Source organism: Takifugu flavidus, chromosome 10, assembly GCF_003711565.1.
Source record: "Takifugu flavidus isolate HTHZ2018 chromosome 10, ASM371156v2, whole genome shotgun sequence".
NCBI classification, from domain to species: Eukaryota; Metazoa; Chordata; class Actinopteri; order Tetraodontiformes; family Tetraodontidae; genus Takifugu; species Takifugu flavidus.
Window position 1 is genome coordinate 4,826,934 of NC_079529.1, and position 17,880 is coordinate 4,844,813.

At 42.3% G+C, this 17,880-nt stretch overlaps 3 protein-coding genes across 26 annotated transcripts in view; 2 read left to right on the plus strand and 1 right to left on the minus strand.

Moving 5' to 3' along the window:
* The first annotated feature begins 20 nt into the window (after window positions 1-20).
* On the plus strand, window positions 21-4,614 carry LOC130532597 (lipid scramblase CLPTM1L-like). 2 transcript variants are annotated; one of them, XM_057045321.1, is made up of 17 exons: window positions 21-751; window positions 1,120-1,211; window positions 1,294-1,471; window positions 1,567-1,679; window positions 1,774-1,852; window positions 1,939-2,056; window positions 2,184-2,278; window positions 2,363-2,447; window positions 2,526-2,626; window positions 2,696-2,755; window positions 2,869-2,919; window positions 3,188-3,270; window positions 3,393-3,427; window positions 3,546-3,601; window positions 3,701-3,745; window positions 3,858-3,991; window positions 4,083-4,614. In XM_057045321.1, exons 1-17 carry the CDS (start codon window positions 551-553, stop codon window positions 4,147-4,149), a joined length of 1,593 nt encoding a protein of 530 aa, XP_056901301.1. In that variant the 5' UTR covers window positions 21-550; the 3' UTR covers window positions 4,150-4,614. The 2 variants fall into 2 exon arrangements, with proteins under 2 accessions (XP_056901301.1, XP_056901302.1); XM_057045322.1 differs by having other exon boundaries at window positions 1,570-1,679.
* Window positions 4,615-5,567: 953 nt separating this feature from the next.
* LOC130532348 (lymphocyte antigen 6D-like) lies at window positions 5,568-7,118 on the plus strand. The gene is made up of 3 exons (XM_057044964.1): window positions 5,568-5,724; window positions 6,449-6,565; window positions 6,670-7,118. The coding sequence occupies exons 1-3, from the start codon at window positions 5,682-5,684 to the stop codon at window positions 6,873-6,875; spliced, it is 366 nt and encodes a 121-aa protein (XP_056900944.1). The 5' UTR covers window positions 5,568-5,681; the 3' UTR covers window positions 6,876-7,118.
* The window catches only part of LOC130532344 (focal adhesion kinase 1-like), a 33,752-nt gene continuing 22,893 nt past the window's right edge, over window positions 7,022-17,880 (minus strand). For 7 of the 23 annotated variants that reach the window (XM_057044947.1, XM_057044946.1, XM_057044944.1 and 4 more), the window contains 11 exons: window positions 16,715-17,587; window positions 14,288-14,365; window positions 14,010-14,186; window positions 13,606-13,731; window positions 12,226-12,288; window positions 10,855-10,903; window positions 10,469-10,578; window positions 9,332-9,481; window positions 9,123-9,203; window positions 8,947-9,032; window positions 7,022-8,801 (listed from right to left, as the gene is read on the minus strand). In XM_057044947.1, coding sequence (XP_056900927.1) covers window positions 8,675-8,801; window positions 8,947-9,032; window positions 9,123-9,203; window positions 9,332-9,481; window positions 10,469-10,578; window positions 10,855-10,903; window positions 12,226-12,288; window positions 13,606-13,731; window positions 14,010-14,186; window positions 14,288-14,365; window positions 16,715-17,587 — 1,920 coding nt within the window. In that variant the 3' untranslated portion in view covers window positions 7,022-8,674. Of the gene's footprint in view, window positions 8,802-8,946; window positions 9,033-9,122; window positions 9,204-9,331; window positions 9,488-10,468; window positions 10,579-10,854; window positions 10,904-12,225; window positions 12,289-13,605; window positions 13,732-14,009; window positions 14,187-14,287; window positions 14,366-14,988; window positions 15,028-16,714; window positions 17,588-17,880 lie in introns of all 23 variants that reach the window. The other 16 variants (XM_057044956.1, XM_057044954.1, XM_057044955.1 and 13 more) reach the window with 10 other exon arrangements.

A 17,880-nucleotide genomic window follows, 5' to 3' on the forward strand; every position in this document is an offset into this window, starting at 1 on the left:
CAATGCACCGCAGTAGCAAGGACCGACCTCCAAAGATCGTCAAAAGCAAAGTAAATCACTCTTAATGCTAATGTTTTCTCTGTCGTTATTATTTTGCTCGAATAACAGCCGAAGTGATGTTTTTATCTTGAAGGACAGGTAACCCCGAAATAAATATTGTATTTATTTATTTTGATTGCAACTCAACTAACGCACTTTTATTATATTAAATGCCCCATTTATTTTCAACGTAAACGCCCGGTGCTTGCCTTAGAATAGATTATAGTCTTTTAAACGTTTCTGCTTGCTCAAAAAATTCTGTCGTGTCTAGTCACGGTTATTATTTGAGTATATATATTTTGTAATAGACCCAGTACCACAAGGACAAAGAAAAACCGAATGTTATTTGTAGCTGTGAACTTCCGGACAACCAGCATCTCACCGCTGGATGCGGATAACCGGAAGGATGCTGTGACGCGCGAGGGACTGGGGTTGATGCGGCAACCAGTTCCGCCCGCAGCGCTCTTGACATAAACATTCTTTAATCAGAGATATTATTTTATTCGCTGTCATGTTTCCGTCCTGTTATTCCAAACCCGCCGACGGCAGCAATAAAAGGATCTCTGTCGCAAAGATGCTGCTGGGGGTGTTTGTGGTTTACATGCTCCATTCAGTTTGGATGCTGCACGGCTTCTTCAGCACGAAGAGCTGTGATAAAGGCCGAGGAGAACAGTGCATCACTTCCTACCTGGGCGCAAAACCCAGAATACAGGTTGGTTAAAACCTGCTTTATTTTTGATCTTTGACATCTAGACTGAATTGCTGTAAATTCACGTAATTACAGACAAGAGACTACAAAGTGTTAATATAGGCTACACACGATTATCTAAACCACAAGATAACATTAATTGTTTTGATCTTTTTGTGTCTACAATAATCCAGACATACACTATGTTTGCTTTCTATTAAATCCAAACAGATCTATATTTGGCAGCAATGATTAAACACAGTCACAGATGCAATTGGAATGTTGGAATGTCTTCTAAAATAAAATAAAAAAGTGTTTTCTTTGAAAAGGTTAAGTATCAGATAGTTTTGGAGTTTTCTTTTCTTCCTCAACCTGACCATCTTTTTATCCAGCTAAGTGTTTTTACCTGCTTGGTGCCGGACAACAGTCACATGGACCTTATTGTTAGAGAAGATCCATTTAACCCTCACGCCACCTTTGAGAGGTGGGTTTAACACGGAGCTGCTCATTTTAGGTCAAAGAAAACCTCCTCCTTGTTCCTCACTGTAGACCCTCCCCTCCTGTAGGCACCTGAACATCTCATTGCCGCAGGAGACGAGGAACAACGGCACCCTTTACGCAGTGGTTTATGTCCACAAAGCTGGTGTCTCACCTCTGGAGGACAGCAGAGAGGTCCACTATGCAGCTCCTCTCACCACTTCCATTGTCCCCATGCAGGATGAGGAGCAGAAAGACACGCAGAAGGTTAAATACAGTGCATATCTGCAATTTTTCCCTTCTTTTTCACCACCTATATTGTAGATTCTAGATGATAAACTTGCAGCTTGCCGTTCCCCCAGAAGCTACTTCCTGTTTCTCATTGGAGACCTCACCTGTCAATCACCATAATGTCAGAGGACTTCACCTTCAACAAGCTGGGGCTCCCTAGTGATGTAAGGCGGTACATTAAGGTGTAAGTCTCTTTTTAGGTGGAGATGAAAACACTTCAAACATGATTTAAAAACAAAACAGAAACATTTAATCTGGAAAAACACCTCCTCCTTTAGTTCCCAGGACAGCAGACAGATGATCTACCTCCCTCTGCTGCTGGTCAATGAGCTCAACTTCAGGGTCAGAGACCTCATGGTGGGTTGTTATTCCACTCATTTTAAATATTCTCTGTCGGTTTTTCAGCGAAGTGAGCTCATGTTGTATCACTTACACATTCGAAGGAGATCAACAGCAGCACAGCTGAGCTGCCCTTGACCGTGTCCTACGAGGGAATCTCTTTAAGGACCTTCAGGTTCTGGGTGCATCTGCATGATGTGGTGTACTCCCTGCGACAGTTTGGTGAGATCTTTGTGATTCTCTTGGCATCTGAGGTCATTCTTCATGATTTGATAGGAAGGGGATGTTTTCCTCGCACAATTTTTATTTAAAAGTCTTTAAATCAACGGAATCATTTGTATTTATCAAGGCTTCACAGATGAATTCATAGACGAGATCAAAGAAACCTTGTCCAGTTCCAACCTCTACGTGTTAGGAATGGCTGCACTCGTCACAACTGTGCAAGTAAGATCAGGCCTTGTAAAATTAGATATCAAGCTGCACGAGTGTCCGTGCACATTCGATATGAAGTAACGTGTTTTTCTTCAGCTTGCCTGTGAGTTATTGGCCCTTAAAAATGACATCATTGCATGGAGAAAGAAGAAGAGCATGGTGGGAAACTCCAGGACATCTGGTGAAAATATAAATACATTAACATGTAGTAAATAAAGTGTTCCAGAATTTTTCTAACTATTCTGTCTCTGTTTTGTAGTTCTGTGGCGTTGTCTCTGTTCTTTGCTGATTTTTCTCCACCTGCTTGAAGAGACCAGTCTGCTGGTGCTTCTTCCTGTTGGACTGGGAGCCTGCGTGGAGGTATTTAAAATATTTTAGTCTCCTTCAAAAGAATCAGATAGAGGCAGACTAAATTGCTCTTATCTGTAGGTGTGGAAAGTATTTAAGTTGTTTTGCATCGAGCTGCAGCGGAACGCCTCTAGACTCCACGTGAGTATGGCCTTATTTAACCATCCACAGGCAGAGAGTTACTGGGATTGTGTGGAGAAAAAACATGATCTGAAACAGGAAATCATCATATTCTCCACTGTCTGACTTTGTAGGCAATTAAAATGGATGAAGAAGAAAGAAAAACGATGGAATATGATGCACAGGTATCACTGTTTGAGCCTTATTAGATGTTGTTTTTAGAATTATAGCTGAGCTTGTATAACAAGATATCATAAATAAGCAAACTGACAACACAGTTACTATGAAATTATGCATAAAGTCATGATATAATAAATTAGAAGACTTCGAAGAGCATGTATGTCATATTTTATGTTTGCTGCTCTAAACTATGTGTGTCCTTCGGGAAAATCCAAATTTACGCCTCCGTTTCTAAACCACCCTCTGAGATATTGTGTGTTCTTCTCTATCCAGGCATCCAGATATTTGTCCTACTTAGTTTATCCTCTGTGCATCAGTGGTGCCATTTTCTCAATGTTCTATTTGAGGCAACAAAGGTGAGAGAATCTGTTGACGCTTGCAGATCTGAGACCTCTCAAGGTTTGATGCCATTGATTATGTCTGTCCAGGCAGAAACTGACCACTGTAAAGCAGCCAAATGTTTTTTTTCCCTTCACAGTTATTACTACTGGTTGATCAACAGCCTTGTGACTGGTGAGTTCACGTGCATGTGCACTTTGTGGTGAAACAAGCTCACTTTCTCAAACATCTTCACTGTGTTTGTGATATGCGTCCTGACTGACCTCTACTTTGACCTCTGGCCTCCTCTCAGGAGTTTATGCTCTTGGCTTCCTGTCAATGGCGCCTCAGCTCTTTCTCAATTATAAGGTCGGTTCTGCGTCACGTGTGAATATTTCAGACACTGTAAATCAGCAGATGAATGAACGTGTGACGCTTCTCTGTGATCCTCCAACCTGTCTGGATCAGCTGAAGTCGGTGAGCCACCTGTCGAGGGCGGTGTTGGTGTACCGGGTGAGTGTAAACACATTCCTGCATGTTGTCTTAAAAGAAGGCTGAATTAGGGCTGCTCCAAATCTTTGTTTTTGCCGTCCTGCTCTTCACCTCTTCTCCAACTTCCCACCAGGGGGCGAACACGCTGATCACAGATGTGTGCTCCTGCGCCTCCTTTTTCTCCCCTTCCCTTTCCATCTCCTCGCCTCATCACCTCTCCTGCTTCAGAGACGAGCTCCTCCTCTTCTTGTACCTCTACCAGCGACGGTGGGACACCACACACACATTAATGACCACAAACTCGCTCACTCACTCATAAACCCTCTCACCCTCGCCTGCTGCTTCCTCTCCTCACCAGGTGTTACTCCCCCAAGAACAGACGAAGAGAGTCTGGGTCACAAGGCAAGAAAGTCAAGACTCACTGAATGGAAGAAAAAAATGAAATCTCTGAACAATGAACACCCAGAAGCTCTCTTGGAAACACATGTCCATCCTGAAGTGTCGGATTGGTTGGATCAGACAAGACGTCATCAGCACTGTTTCTGTCTTCGCCACAGTCAAAAGCAGCATCTTTCTATTTTTATGTATGATGTGATCAAGTCAACTCTGTTCATGCACAAATCCTCCCTGTCAGGTTAGGTTACGTTGTATGTTGTGTGCAGCTGTTGAATGAAAAGTAAATTAAAAAAACAACAGAGAAATCAAAAAGATGTGGAAGGTTATGCTGCAAATGCAGGTGCAGGGCAGTGTGTGTGTGTGTGTGTGTGTGTGTTTGTGTGTGTGTGTGTGCGCGCTAGGGGAATGTATTGTGCAGCTTCATAAGCATCTAAAATTTTGTCCAATATTTGGTGGAATCAATTCTTAAAATTAAAACACAAGTACCACTGTAACATTTGTAGCAGACTCTGGTTTTTGGTGTTAAACCTCCAACACTCACTAAAATATTCACCTTTAACCACATCGTTTTAGAGTTTCAATGTGTTTCACGCCTCTGATTCCTAAAATGGAGCGAAGTTTGATACAGATCAAATAAGTATCGCCTCTGTGAGCCCGTAACAACACCTGCCATCAGGAAAACCGACAACACACCGGTTGCCATAGCAACTGCGCAGCTAGCTGTGCATGTTTGTGTGTGTGTTTGGGAATGCTTTTCATGTCTTTACATGGGTTCAGCTCCAGGTTTTATAATTAGGCATCAATCATTGATAATATTATATCAATAATAGATAATAGTTATATGAATGTTCTATAAAAGAGTGTGCTGTGTTGCTGTAGGTGTGTGATGGGTGTGTACTGACACATTCCTGTGTTGACACCGGACAAATATGATGATGTCATAGGTGAAGCCTGGAAATGCCGCCCGAAATATCTGCAACACAAAAATGAAATGCAGATCATTTTTCCTTTTCATCCAGTTTTGCAATAAAGATTTGTTGAAGACATGATTAAATGATTAAAAACTTACAGAAAGCACACACACACACACACACACACCACACACACACACACACACACACACACACACACACACACACACACTCAATTTTCACTCTTGATTTGGAAACTGATAATTTTAGTGAGTCTTTCCTGTAGATTTCTTCAAGTCTCCTTATTTCCTGAACCATCCAGGTGTGTAATACAACAATAATAAATAATGTTTTTGTATTTAATTACTGGGTTTATATTCCCGGCTGTTTCATGGGTAGCGACAGCAGGTCTGTGGCAGATGATAAACAGTATCATTGAAACCAGAACCAAGAATGTCACACATGCACACAAGAAGGATGCTTTCTGTGCTGTGCAGTGGGTGGAGGATGTGGGTGGGACTGCTGTGATCAGGTGCATCTGTGAGGCAGATAATCCAAAAGACACACACACACAAACATGCACACACACGCACGTGAACTCCCAGGAGAGACAGCCACAGCAGGTTCAGGTCAACTCACAGATAAAGGATATGCTGCTCAGCCTGCTGCTCCTCTTCGTCCTCGCCTCTCCAGGTATGTCCAGCCGAAGTGTCGGGGGCTTTAATCCAGCCTTCAATCTCATTTGCAAATTATTATGTGTGTATCAGAGTTGTGGTCAATGTTAACGCTCCTTTTAATGACTACATACCAGTATCTGATTTATAAAACAATCCCTATTTATCCACTTGTTCACTTATGAACAAATCTACCCTCCTACAAAGGTTATGGAAGGTGACGGCTCCTTCAAGGGATTCTGGTCGGCAGCGTAGAATTAATCTGCTTTTACAGTAATGCTTTATGTAAGACCAGAAGAGCAATAAATCTGAAGTGGGAGGATGACTATTATTACAAAAGGCTTATAATAATCAAAGCAGCAAGCCTGACGAGTTTTGACAATGGCTCCTCTGGGAGCAGCTGACCTGTTGTTTAAGGTTTCGATGCATCTTTAGAGTTTGTAGTAAACACAGCAGACCTGTAATTGGCCTCCTCCTATAGAGAGTGAACAAGCGTTGAGTAAAGCTAAATAAATTTTAATTAGGGCTGGCAGCAGACAGCCAGGAGCCCGTCTTTATTTAGAAGATTATCCTGTTAGAAAGATAAAAAAACATATTGGTTCATTTATGAGAGTTGCATCATGGACAGAAGCTAAAACAAGTCAATGAACAATCATCTCCAAGTCACGAGTCCAAGTCTGTGTCTGATCATTTCTCTTTTCTGTCCTTTTATCTTTTTTTATTTTATTTATGGGCTCCTGAAGCGCTGTCACTGAAATGCTATGTGTGCAGCTCATCCACCACCAATGAAGAATGCAACAAGAACACTCAGGAATGTCAAGCACCTGTTGACATGTGCATGACCGTCGTCGACACTCTAGGTGACTCCAGCGACTCAAGAATGCACGGATGATTAAAGTGGTCCAAACGGTAACGAAACCCTAAATCCCAAATTTCCTGGTGTTTTTTTTTTGCTTGTGTCCAGGCTCTGCCAAGTCCATAGTGAAGCAATGCGCCAGCCAAGACACCTGCAACAGCGCCTCCTCGTCCGTGGACGCCAACGGAGACGGCAACGCCATCAACTGCTGCAACACTCACGATCTGTGCAATTTCAGCGGAGCAAAGTCCGTTCACGTGCGCACGTCCGTGCTGCTGTCGGCCGCGGGGGCGTTACTCCTGCTGTCGCACTGAAGGTGGTCGCCGTCGACACGTTGTCGGGATGTGTGACTAATTTATGAAATAAGGTTTTGAACATGTGTTTGTTTATCTATACATGCAGGAATGGCCTATAAAATCCTACCTACTTATAAGAGGTTGGCACATTAAAACCAGGAAAACCCATTTTCCATTTTGACATTTATTTCCTTTTGTTTCTATTTGACAAGATGGCCAATTTCGCCAAGAAGACAAAATAAAAACCAGTGTTTACTAGTACGAGATCTGTACATTCACCAGTGATACACACCAGTATAGCTTACAATATACCAACATGAGCAGATTTACACTACAACAAAGAAATAAAATAGTTGTTTTGCTTTCCCCCCCAAATTCCCAGTAAACCCAGTGGTTTGATAGTGTAACTGCTGGCTAAACATGGAAAACAAATCTGGAGGGTAAAATTTTTTTGGTGCTGTGCAAATAGGCTTGTTTCCATCCCAGTATATGATTTGATACCAGTACAGTCACCAGTAGGTTTCAGATAACTGAGTGTCAGTATATATTAAAAAAAAATGTGTGAGACAAATATTCCCATCATGGGACACTTGACAGGAAGTGGAGCTCATTTCATGGTGACACCAGCGAGTGAGGGGACAGTTTAAAATGTGACACTGCTCCTATATCAGAAATGTGTGACAGTAATGGAGAAAGCAGATGCTGTTCTCACAAAATGGGCTAAATCAAGTTCAGTGATCACACTGAAACAAAATGTGAACCCTTCATGTACGATAAAAAATAGTATCCAGTCACCCAGACTGAATCTTCAGGAACATTTTTTTCATTTTTACATCACAGTCAATGCTGGGATTGAATCTCAGTGTAGAGGAAGAAGACTGTGAGCGCTGAGAAACGGCGTGTCAAGAACATGGAGCCAGCCAATAAAAAGGACAACAGAGGGAAAGTCTGGAGTTTCCTCTTTGCTGAGTCAGATTCTTCACATTTGCTCAGAGAAGAGCTGAGGAAGACTTCAGGGAGGAGTGGGACAGTGAGCCAAAAACAAGTAGAAACAAGAAAGTGTAGGATAGTGTCAGGCAGCAGATTGATGCTAGCATGTCTGAACTCTTCCGGTCTCCGTTTGCTGCTTCCTCTGAGATTTTTGAGTCTATAAATAAAGAGTTGGGGAGATGGAGGGAAGACGAGAGAAAAGGGAGGAGCCACTCCAGGAAGAGTCGCTCCAAACCAGACCACCTTCCTCGAAGGCAGTGTAGCTGAACAGAAAACACCAGGTTTGATCTGCTCGTGTGCGGTGATGCGGAGGTATCGGAGCTGACGGGAAGGTTTCACATCGAAGGGTCATAACACGATAGACAAATGTACCAATGTGGCTCCGCGCTGATGTCCAGTTTCATGCAGTTTCAATTTGCAGATCAAAACATAGTCCAATCAAGTTGTGATGGCTTTGCTCAGGGGCCTCCTGAAATCTTTTTCAGGTGCAGAATCTGAGTTAGCCATCATTCCTTCACTTCCCTGGGTTTGATTCCAGTCCATGGAGAGTGAAGCTGCCAGATCCCTGATTCAGGTAGCATTTTTGTTTCTGTTCTTGTAGCAAGAAAGTCACAGTGAGGGAGAGTTAAATCCCAGAAAAACGCACAGATGTGGTTTACACAGGATTTAACGTCAAGTGATTCTTCACAGACTCTTGCCAAGGGTATCAGAGCCATTTTCTCCACTAATACAAAATCTTTCAGCTCCAACAACCCATCTTTACTCCGGGAGTCTTTACGTTTAACAGGAACCACCAAGGCCTGAGGGTCAGCTCAGCTGAGGCAGGGCTAATGTGGGCGGGAGTGCGCCATCATCTTTAGCCGTGATTGGTCGATGACATCAAGGAGGTTCTTGGCATCGACGGCGAGAGCGTGAGCTGCGGTCAGCATCTGCTTCTTGTAGTCCTGTTGGAGACTGCGGCAAAGCAAACGCACAGATTTTTTTCATCACACAGAATTTTCCCAACACATGACAAAATTAGCTACTTTATCGTGGAAAATTACACTGAAGAACTTGATAAGTTGCGAAAATAAAGACGCCATCATATAATTCGACCCACCTGGTCATCACATATTGCTGGGCTAACTTCATTTTCCCAATCAGCTCTGCCAAATCAGAGTTTAGGAGTTTCTGTGCCATCTCGATCTGTCGGAGTAAACACAGACACGCAAACCACCACTTTAGCACAACTGTCAACGCTTAGGGTGACGTTAATCACAGAGTGAGAGTTATTACCTCTCTGTGGGTGCTAGCTGGAAGCTGTGGTAATGTTTCATCTACGGTGGCTAATAAAGTCCGAAGCGCCAGGCCGACATCCTAAAACAAACAAGAAAATGTATTTAAAATTGTATGAAATGATATTTACAAACCATTTACACACCTAAAAGATTTGAATTTCAATTCAAACATTACTTCCTGGGTAATGCCAGACAAACGTGAGGTACCTTGACCATGGGAACATATTCCTCTGGAGGAGCTGGCTGAATCTTGCTCGACATCTCGATCACGGCCTTGACCAAGCCGGTCACGTTCTCGTACACCTTGTCATTGGAGCGGTCCAGGTTGGCAGTAGGAGGCGGGCTTATCTCTTGAGGCTGAAGCTAAACAGTGAGAAACGCTGAGTAAGTGAATGAAAGAACACCCGCAGGCCTGTGCAGAGAGCACAGAGTGACAATAACGAACAAAAGACAGGACGACGATGATGACTAAGATTTCAGTATCTCAATAATCAATAATTGATCAAGACAGAATGCTTAACTGAAATCTGTGGAAAAACTTTATAAGAACAAGGGTATAGATTAAAGAGAGAGTGACAGATTGAGAGGGAGAGTGAAAGAATGTTGCAATATATAGTTAATAAGGGGTGCCTAAAAGGGGTGCGTGTAGTTCTCCGGATGGCCACTGGGAGGCAGTGACACAACCCATTAACTGAATAAAACTAAACCGAATAAACCAATAAAAATAATCATACAAGTGAAGAACCAGGTCATATTACAGCAGAGCAGGACCACAGCCTCTCATAGTATACGAATTAACATTCATCATTTGCTGATCACTTTCAGAAAAGACTAAAATTAGAGAATGTGACTCAAACCTTACAGTATACACAGAAAGACAAACAATGATTCTGCTATATGATGAAGGAAGATAAACAAGGAGAAATCAGACAGAAATCTGGAGTAAAATGATCCAGAAGGACATAAAATGATCTGCGGTTGTTTTGCTTTGTTGGCTTGAAAGAAATGATGAAAGAGAAAGAAGCAAATGAAAATAGGAGCGATCAACTAGCACACAAGACGTAAACACACACAGACGTGGTGCTGCTTACCCGCCAGGGCTAGGGGTCAACAGTAAGGCAGGGTGCAGGAGGAAGAGGAGGAGGAGGAGGAGGAGAGGAGGGAGGGAGGGCAGTAACCAAAGGAAAAGAAGAAAATATTAATGTTCAAAACATTGAACATGCAACCTATATTTGGCGAATGCATCCTTAACAGGTCTTATATGTATCTGAATGCTATTTATGTCTCAGTGTCTGTGATAGTGTTGTGCTTTCTTTGGTTATTAGATCACTTTTTGCTATTAACTCTGTCTGGGCTTACCTTTACTCCATCATTATAACTGTCTCCAGTATTCTGACAGGCCAGATTGCTTTGCGCGCTGGGTCGAGGGGGTTTCTTTGGAGGAGCCACATGTTCTGCAAGATACAAATGGGGGAAAAAATGAATAAAATGAAATTAAGCATACATTTACCTTAGATTCAACAGAAGCTAATGCTTAAGACAGCTGTGAAGCTGTATTAAATTCAGTCGGACATATTCACAATGACAGATTTGATGTTTGTTAAAAAACACCTGGACACTTTAATATATTGTTCACAGAGATGGTAGGTACTGCAGTTTGCTATTGCAGAGAATAAAACATCAGCAGTTGTAGGACTGTAAGTGCAGACTGTTACTGTTGTGTCTATTACCTGGTTTACCAACGGGCTGGTATATGTGCTGGTTTCCTGTCTGTACAAACAACATAAAGAGAAAACACTGGGTTAGCACCTCAAGAGCGGTACACATAATTAGAAGCTGCCCAAGCAATATATATAAATGTATAAAAAGAGTTCTTAAGCAAAGGAAACCGCCAAGTTATTTCTGGTGTAACAGGACAGCAGCTCAGTTTTCTTCACAAGGTTTGCAGTCATTTCCTGTCGCCAAGCTCCTTCTGCTCTCACACATCAGGTTGGAATCGGCTCTTATCTTATCACAGATGACCACTCAGTAAATTGGAAGACCTTAACTAAGGAAACATGCTTTGATTTTTCTTTCCTCAAAATTGGGCTGAGTTTTATCATTTTCTTGAGGACTTCTTCCCTCCTTCCTGAATTAGAGCCAGGCCAGTTGCATTTTTCTGAACCCACATATAGACATACTACATACACTTCCCCATGACATACACAAGAACCGCTTGACCAGCGTCATTTATGTTACCATAAATATGGATTTAAAGGGTTTTTTTGAGACATATTTATAGTTATGCACATGAAATGGTGTCAGGAGTCTCTAGAGATGGGAGGTGCGAGAGTTGAGAGTTGTGGTGTGACAACCACTGACCCCCAGAAATACTCAAATACAATGTTACACAAACACGAGCGCACGCATGAGACTTTCCCACCACAGGCTGCAGCCATGAAACTGGGAGGAGCAAGAGGAGAAAGAAATGATACCGACAGGAATATCTGGCAACTGCTGCAGATATATGATGGCATATTTAAAAATAAAAAAGACTACAACTACAACTCATTTTGTGAAAGAAACTGGAAATTCTTTTATTTTCCAACAGCTGAGACACAAACTGATGTTGCCTTCATGATGCATAGATGTATTTAACCTCTCTGGAGGATCTTAAAACCACTCCGCAGGTACTATAATTACAGCTGACCATGACAGACTTAAACTTTTGACTGCAGCTCCAATATTCCAGAGGAAATTCAACCTATTTTCCCAGGAATGGTGCTTTGGTGATGTATAATTACACCCAGTGATGCTGTGGGAATCCACTGACCTCCTCATAGCTGACCCCACCCCCCAACAGGTCACTTCCTGTCCTTGAATCAATCTCCTCGGCACTAATGAAAATAAACTCTCCATAGCAGCAAAGGGACAGAAATGTGGAGTCGTATCAGGACTCTATCAAGTATTCTTATCAGTTTGAAAAACAATTGAGAAAAATAACTATAAAATAATGTGGGAGTGAAACGCTAATGATTCTGGCGGTCAGCATTTGGCTCAGTCAAGAACAGCTTGGACAATCTCTCCTGGGCTTCAGTGTAAAAGCAAACAAAGCAACTTACTGGGGGTTGTAGTACTCCGTCTTCTCTGTCCAGACTCCCTCTAGAACCTCGAGATTCTGGTTTCTAAACACAATTTGAAAATATTATATCATACATCACCAATTAAATACCCAATTTGCTGTTAAAATGGTGCAAAGGTTAAAAAAAAGCCTCAGGTCATTTAGTAAAGAATGACCACTGGATCAGAGTCCAGTACTACCAGTCACAGATTAATTAATGAAGATAGTAATCGAAAATCCCCACAATCACTTCAAAACTCTTCAAAAGACAGACTATTTCCTTTCACGCATCCTTTCCTACCAGTTTCCCGAGGCAGGACTTGAAAACCATCATTGTGTGGAGCTCATCAGTTGTCTGAGGAATCCCTGTGATGCCTCTGATTCTGCTCTCCTGTTCTGTCTGCTTGTATGACTCTCTGTCTATTCTCTCCTTGCCTGTGCCAGATGTTTAACAAAGCCAAGAATTCAGATGCACCGCTTGCTTCCTCCCTCCTGCCCCCTTATATTTCCCTCATTCATGGAGACGGGGCAGGATAAGAGGAGGTGGAAGAGGGAGGGAGCAGTTTTCAACAAACCCAGAGTGAGGAGAACATGGACTTTCTTTACCAAAACCTTTCTCCTTTTTCATTCCTGCTCTCTTTACCCCTCCCTGACGTGAGACTATTATAAAATCCAGCCAGCCAGCAAGCACGCAAACACACCACACGCACGCACACAGTAGTCCTGTGCGCTGTCAGTGGTTGTGGCTCGGAGTGTTGACTCTGTTGTCAGAGTTTCGCAGCCCATCATTAGTCTGGAATTCACACAGGCCACACCTGCCTACAAACTCAAAAACGCGCATCTATATGTGCACATGTGTATATGGACACCAATCAGGACAAAGGCACAGACAAAGTAAAATTTAAGAGTAAGAACCAAAAACAACTCTTACAAACAGCGTTGACATAAGGATCCATCCATCTTTCAGGCAAAAGGGTCCCTGAAAACTGCATTCCTCTCAGAAGTGGGGACATAATATAAAAAATAAACAATTTCCCCCCACGTGTTCAGGTTTTCAGTCTCTTACACTCCAAATCTCTAAAGTTTAAATACATTTTAACCAGCTAAGCCTGGTTAGTTGCTGATATTAATCAATTGTGATGGATTGTCAATAAAAACAATACCCAGCATACATCGCGACATACTAATACACACCAAAAAAGCAACCGTGACACACCATGCACCAAAGTACACACAAAGTTTCCTTTGTTGCAAATCTACTTTACAGAAATACAGTAAATACAAACACAATGGACACAATGGCAAACAGATCTCACTTAAATTGACTGCTTTGATGTTAGTATTGTTCCTGACTAATTTTTTTTCCCAATGTGTGTGTTACCAGCAGCCTTTCTTCCTGTTCCAACCACCTCTGGTCCTCCTCCATCTGCTGCTGTTGCATCATCAGCTGTTCTTCCATGAACAGGCACTGCTGACCTACACACTGCTGCATGTCTACTGCCCTGTCCTACACACAGATACACACAAACATGCAACAAAAGACAGGAACAGTAACACACATGCACACATAAATAAAAAGAAACAAATGAGAGACTGAACTGAAAGGATGGACACAAACATACACACACTAAAATAATGGCTCTTGATGTGCACCATTTAAATATTTTGAAGATAAAATTGTGGGCGGGTCCTTTATACCCCTTTTTCTCAGACAGTCTTCACACCACTCAAACCCAATGATGTCATAGAGGGTAATATATGTAAAAAAGAAAAAAAGCCTCCTACCTCTATTCCTGGGCCCCACAGTGCCATTTCATGAGGAAGGTGCTGTGCATGCGAGTGTGCATGGACATGGTGGCGGGGGTGTGTGTGAGCATGGTGTGTGTCCACCATCGTTGGCTGTGGAGGGTACAGGGCGCTGGGCACTGAGGGGAGAGTGTGAGGCCCGGGGTATCCTGCCATCTGAGCCAAAAGAGCAGGAGAGAGGAACACACACTTATCAGTCGCTATTTCATGACTGACTGCTTCATGCTTGTATGTCTGACAGAAATGTTTCTCTATACCTGATAGTGTCCAGGATGTTGGGAGCTGGGGTAAAAACCTTCACTGGAACGAGGACTTGGATACCCTGGCCTACTGGGCTAAAGAGTGAAGGAAGGGGAAAGAGAGAAAGACAGAAAGAGAGAAAGAGAGAGTAAGACAGACAGAGAGAAAAACAATTATCACACTTATAAGTCTTTGTCCTCATACTGAAGAACAAGATACGGGTCATTCACACATTCAGCACACAAACCTCCAGATGCTGTTTGTGTGGCCAGGTTAGCTGTCAATCAAAACAAGGAACACCCACTGGGCTGCAAGTCCACCAAACCGTTAGTTGAACGTTTGCATTAATAATCGTGAAATATTATGATGTCATTCTGTTAATGTTAAAGTCATGAGCTGTCATGGGTTGCAGTTGTGCAGGTGTGTTATGGTTGCTTGTGTTCAACAAAGACATTTCTTTTACGCTTTTATGAAAATTAGGGGGAAAATATTTTCCGACCAGTATAAAATATGAATCATCCACACACTGAAGCAACAGTAGCTTAAAGAAGTCTTTGGTGAAGCCATAGTTTTGTTTCTTTTCTTGATTTCAGGTGATTTGTTGGGATGAAACTACTGAAAGATGAACGTTTTCCCCTCTTTGGCAGAGTTTTTTCCTTCATGATGAAATCTTCTGACACAGAGTTCATTTTTAGCATTACAGAGTTGTAACCTCTACCTTCCACAGCCTCTCACAGTAGCTTTCTCTGGACCACATCTTCGGTGGCAATGCAGACACAAAGACACACAAGGTGGGAAAAATAAAGAAAAGAAGAGCAGTAGGGAGACAGAGAAAGAAAAAGTAAAGCAAACAAACAAAGCCCAGCAGACACGACAAAATACTGGCACAAAGTGAAGCTAAAGGTCTGAGATTCAAATAAATAAATAATGTCATGGACACACACGCAGGGTCAAGTGATTAAGGTCCACTAATGTCAGCTAAAGTTAAGTCTTCAAAAGCTAGGTGTTCATAAACACACTCAAAGCATAAATTCCAATACAATGACAACAGACTAGTTCAGGAATTTGTTTTTGGTGTTAAAACCTTGTTAGATTACATGCAGTGATGAAGGTCAGTGATCCGACCTCGTGCTCAGCTGTGTCAGACCTCTGCCTGCTTGCATTTGTCTATCTAACTGGAAGACTGCAGATAGGTAACAGATATAAACTCAGTGAAAACCCCAAGAGAATAAACTCTGAAAATGTTAAAATAAAATTGGTGAAAAGTGTTCATCACTGCCTTTGAAATTGATGAAAATCAATGTGAACGTATTTGCACAATTTGTACAATGTGGGCTGATTTTTCAGATTTAATTAGCAGAATTGTATTGGAATGATATAAGGTTTAAGAGGACTGATCATTTTTAGGTCACTACTGAGCAATCATGAAGATGACGGTATAAAAATACTGTCTTTTCCCACAAAGTCTACTGTACTTTCCACATTATTGGCTGGTATAATTATTGCCAGGAAAAGCAAGGCTATATGTTACCAACAATTCAGGAGCATCGAACAGGACTATTTCAGACCGTAATCCGGTTATATAAACATGAATTCCTTCAAGATAGTCGCCTATCAAAATCAAGCCCCACGTGTTCCAGAAGACAGCAGCACCCAACAGAGAGATCAAGGTGACCCAGCGGCTGTCCTGCATAAACAAGCTTATGTGCAGACACATATTTTAGTTTAGCTCACCCTTCACATATTAATAGCCACCATCCTTCACTTGGCATATTCTCAAATGCTTCATAGAATGTAGACAAACAGCACCATGTTTAATTTGTTATGAAGCAAAGACACTGTTAAGTCCTTCGACCAGAAATAAAGCAATTGAAAGCTTGTGGCTGTTTGTTTTGGGGTTTTTAGTACATTAAGTGTACTGTCAGATGGTTAGTGGAATGGAGGTTTATGACAGGCATGCCAAGAGGACCATAAATAGGATGCAATAATCCGAGGTCAAATCAACACAATGCCTGATCTGCGGTCGGTCATGACAGAGGACGGCAGGTCCAACACAAATAAAACAGGCCACCAACCAAACCATAAATGGGCTCATTCACTCTGCGTTGACTGGCGATTACAACCGCGGTACTAAAACACTAGTTAAAATAGATTTAAAGACTGGATTAGTATTATACACGATTGAAAACATGATCACAAAATGTTGCAACATTATATCATCTTTGAAAGAGCAAATTCCCAAATTAATTTTGCAGCAGACAATTGTTCCCCCCCTCCCCCCCGACCGTAATAGCCTTGTGATTTGTTGCATCTCTATTGTGGAATGATGATGGAATATCATTAAGTTTAAAAATGAGATTTTATTCAATTATATTCAGAGTAAAATTGATATCAATGTTACAACTTTTTGATTTAAAAAAAGGTTTTAAATTTAAAGCACCTGCCTTTAAAGATTTAGTCATGGGTCCTTCAAAGCAGGGAAGATGATGTGGGTGGGGGGTTATGGTGAGGCTTTGCAATGAACTGTGTGCACTGTTGGTGTAAGACAGAGTACAGGTAGAGGGGGCTGCTAATAATCTCTCTGGGGGTGGTAGACAGGAAGCTGAGGAGGGACCAAGCCTGTCACAAGATAGCATGGCAAGACGCCTGTTCTGCGGGTCAGAGTCAGACTGTAATGGGGTAGTGGGATTAGTCTGAAAGCCAGTGTGACATCTGGGCAACAGCAGCGTTTGAACACCAGAATTTGACTTGTGCTGGACATCTTGGAAGGTTTGAGGACAACCATTTGACATGCTCCAGTGCAGAGAGTTAGGGTTAGGACTAGGCTGGGAATAGAGCGTGAAGCGACAAGAACGGGAGCGAGAGCTGTTTGACTTTGGATGGGATGGACACGGGGGGTGGCTGTTAGTGAGGGCATTTGTCTTGTTAAAGCAGCTGCTATTGGACTGGCTGTCTGAACTGGTGTAAAGTGGAGAAGAGAGGCTAGCAGGGAGCACTTTAGTCAGGCTGGGGTGAGCTTTAGATTCAAACTTCAAACTGGTGATGTACTGGGAGGAAGAGTGGCTGTTGTTAGATGTGGTTTCAAAGGGAGGTGACCGAGGCTTAAGATCAGGGCAAGAAAAAGACTGATGAGGGAGTGATGATAAGCACAGTGAAGGAGAGGGCTTGTGAGAGAAGGTACAGTCAGATGAAGAATGAGAGTTTCCAAGGCATAGAGAAAACTGTGAAGTAAACTGCTGGTTTGGATGGCAGAGGTGGTGAGGAGAAGGAGCAAACAGACAATCCAGACTGGGCTGCAAGGAGGGACGGCGGCAGGGCTGCAAACAGAAGAACAAAGAGGTAGTAGGAGGAGGGAGAAATGGAAATAAAGAAGGTAGCATGAAGGACAAACACACAGTTGACAAGTGAGTGAGACGGGGATGGTACAAAGCAGATTGGAGTCGACAGGGCTGAAACAAAAGCCATAATGTGACTGATCAAAGTGTCTACAGATGATGAATTGGATGTCAAAATGATCAATTAGACCATGTTGATAATAAATGCTCAATGTTAATCAAATTCAACTGGATGGTTGGATCTTACTGACACACTTGGATAACAACTCTACAGC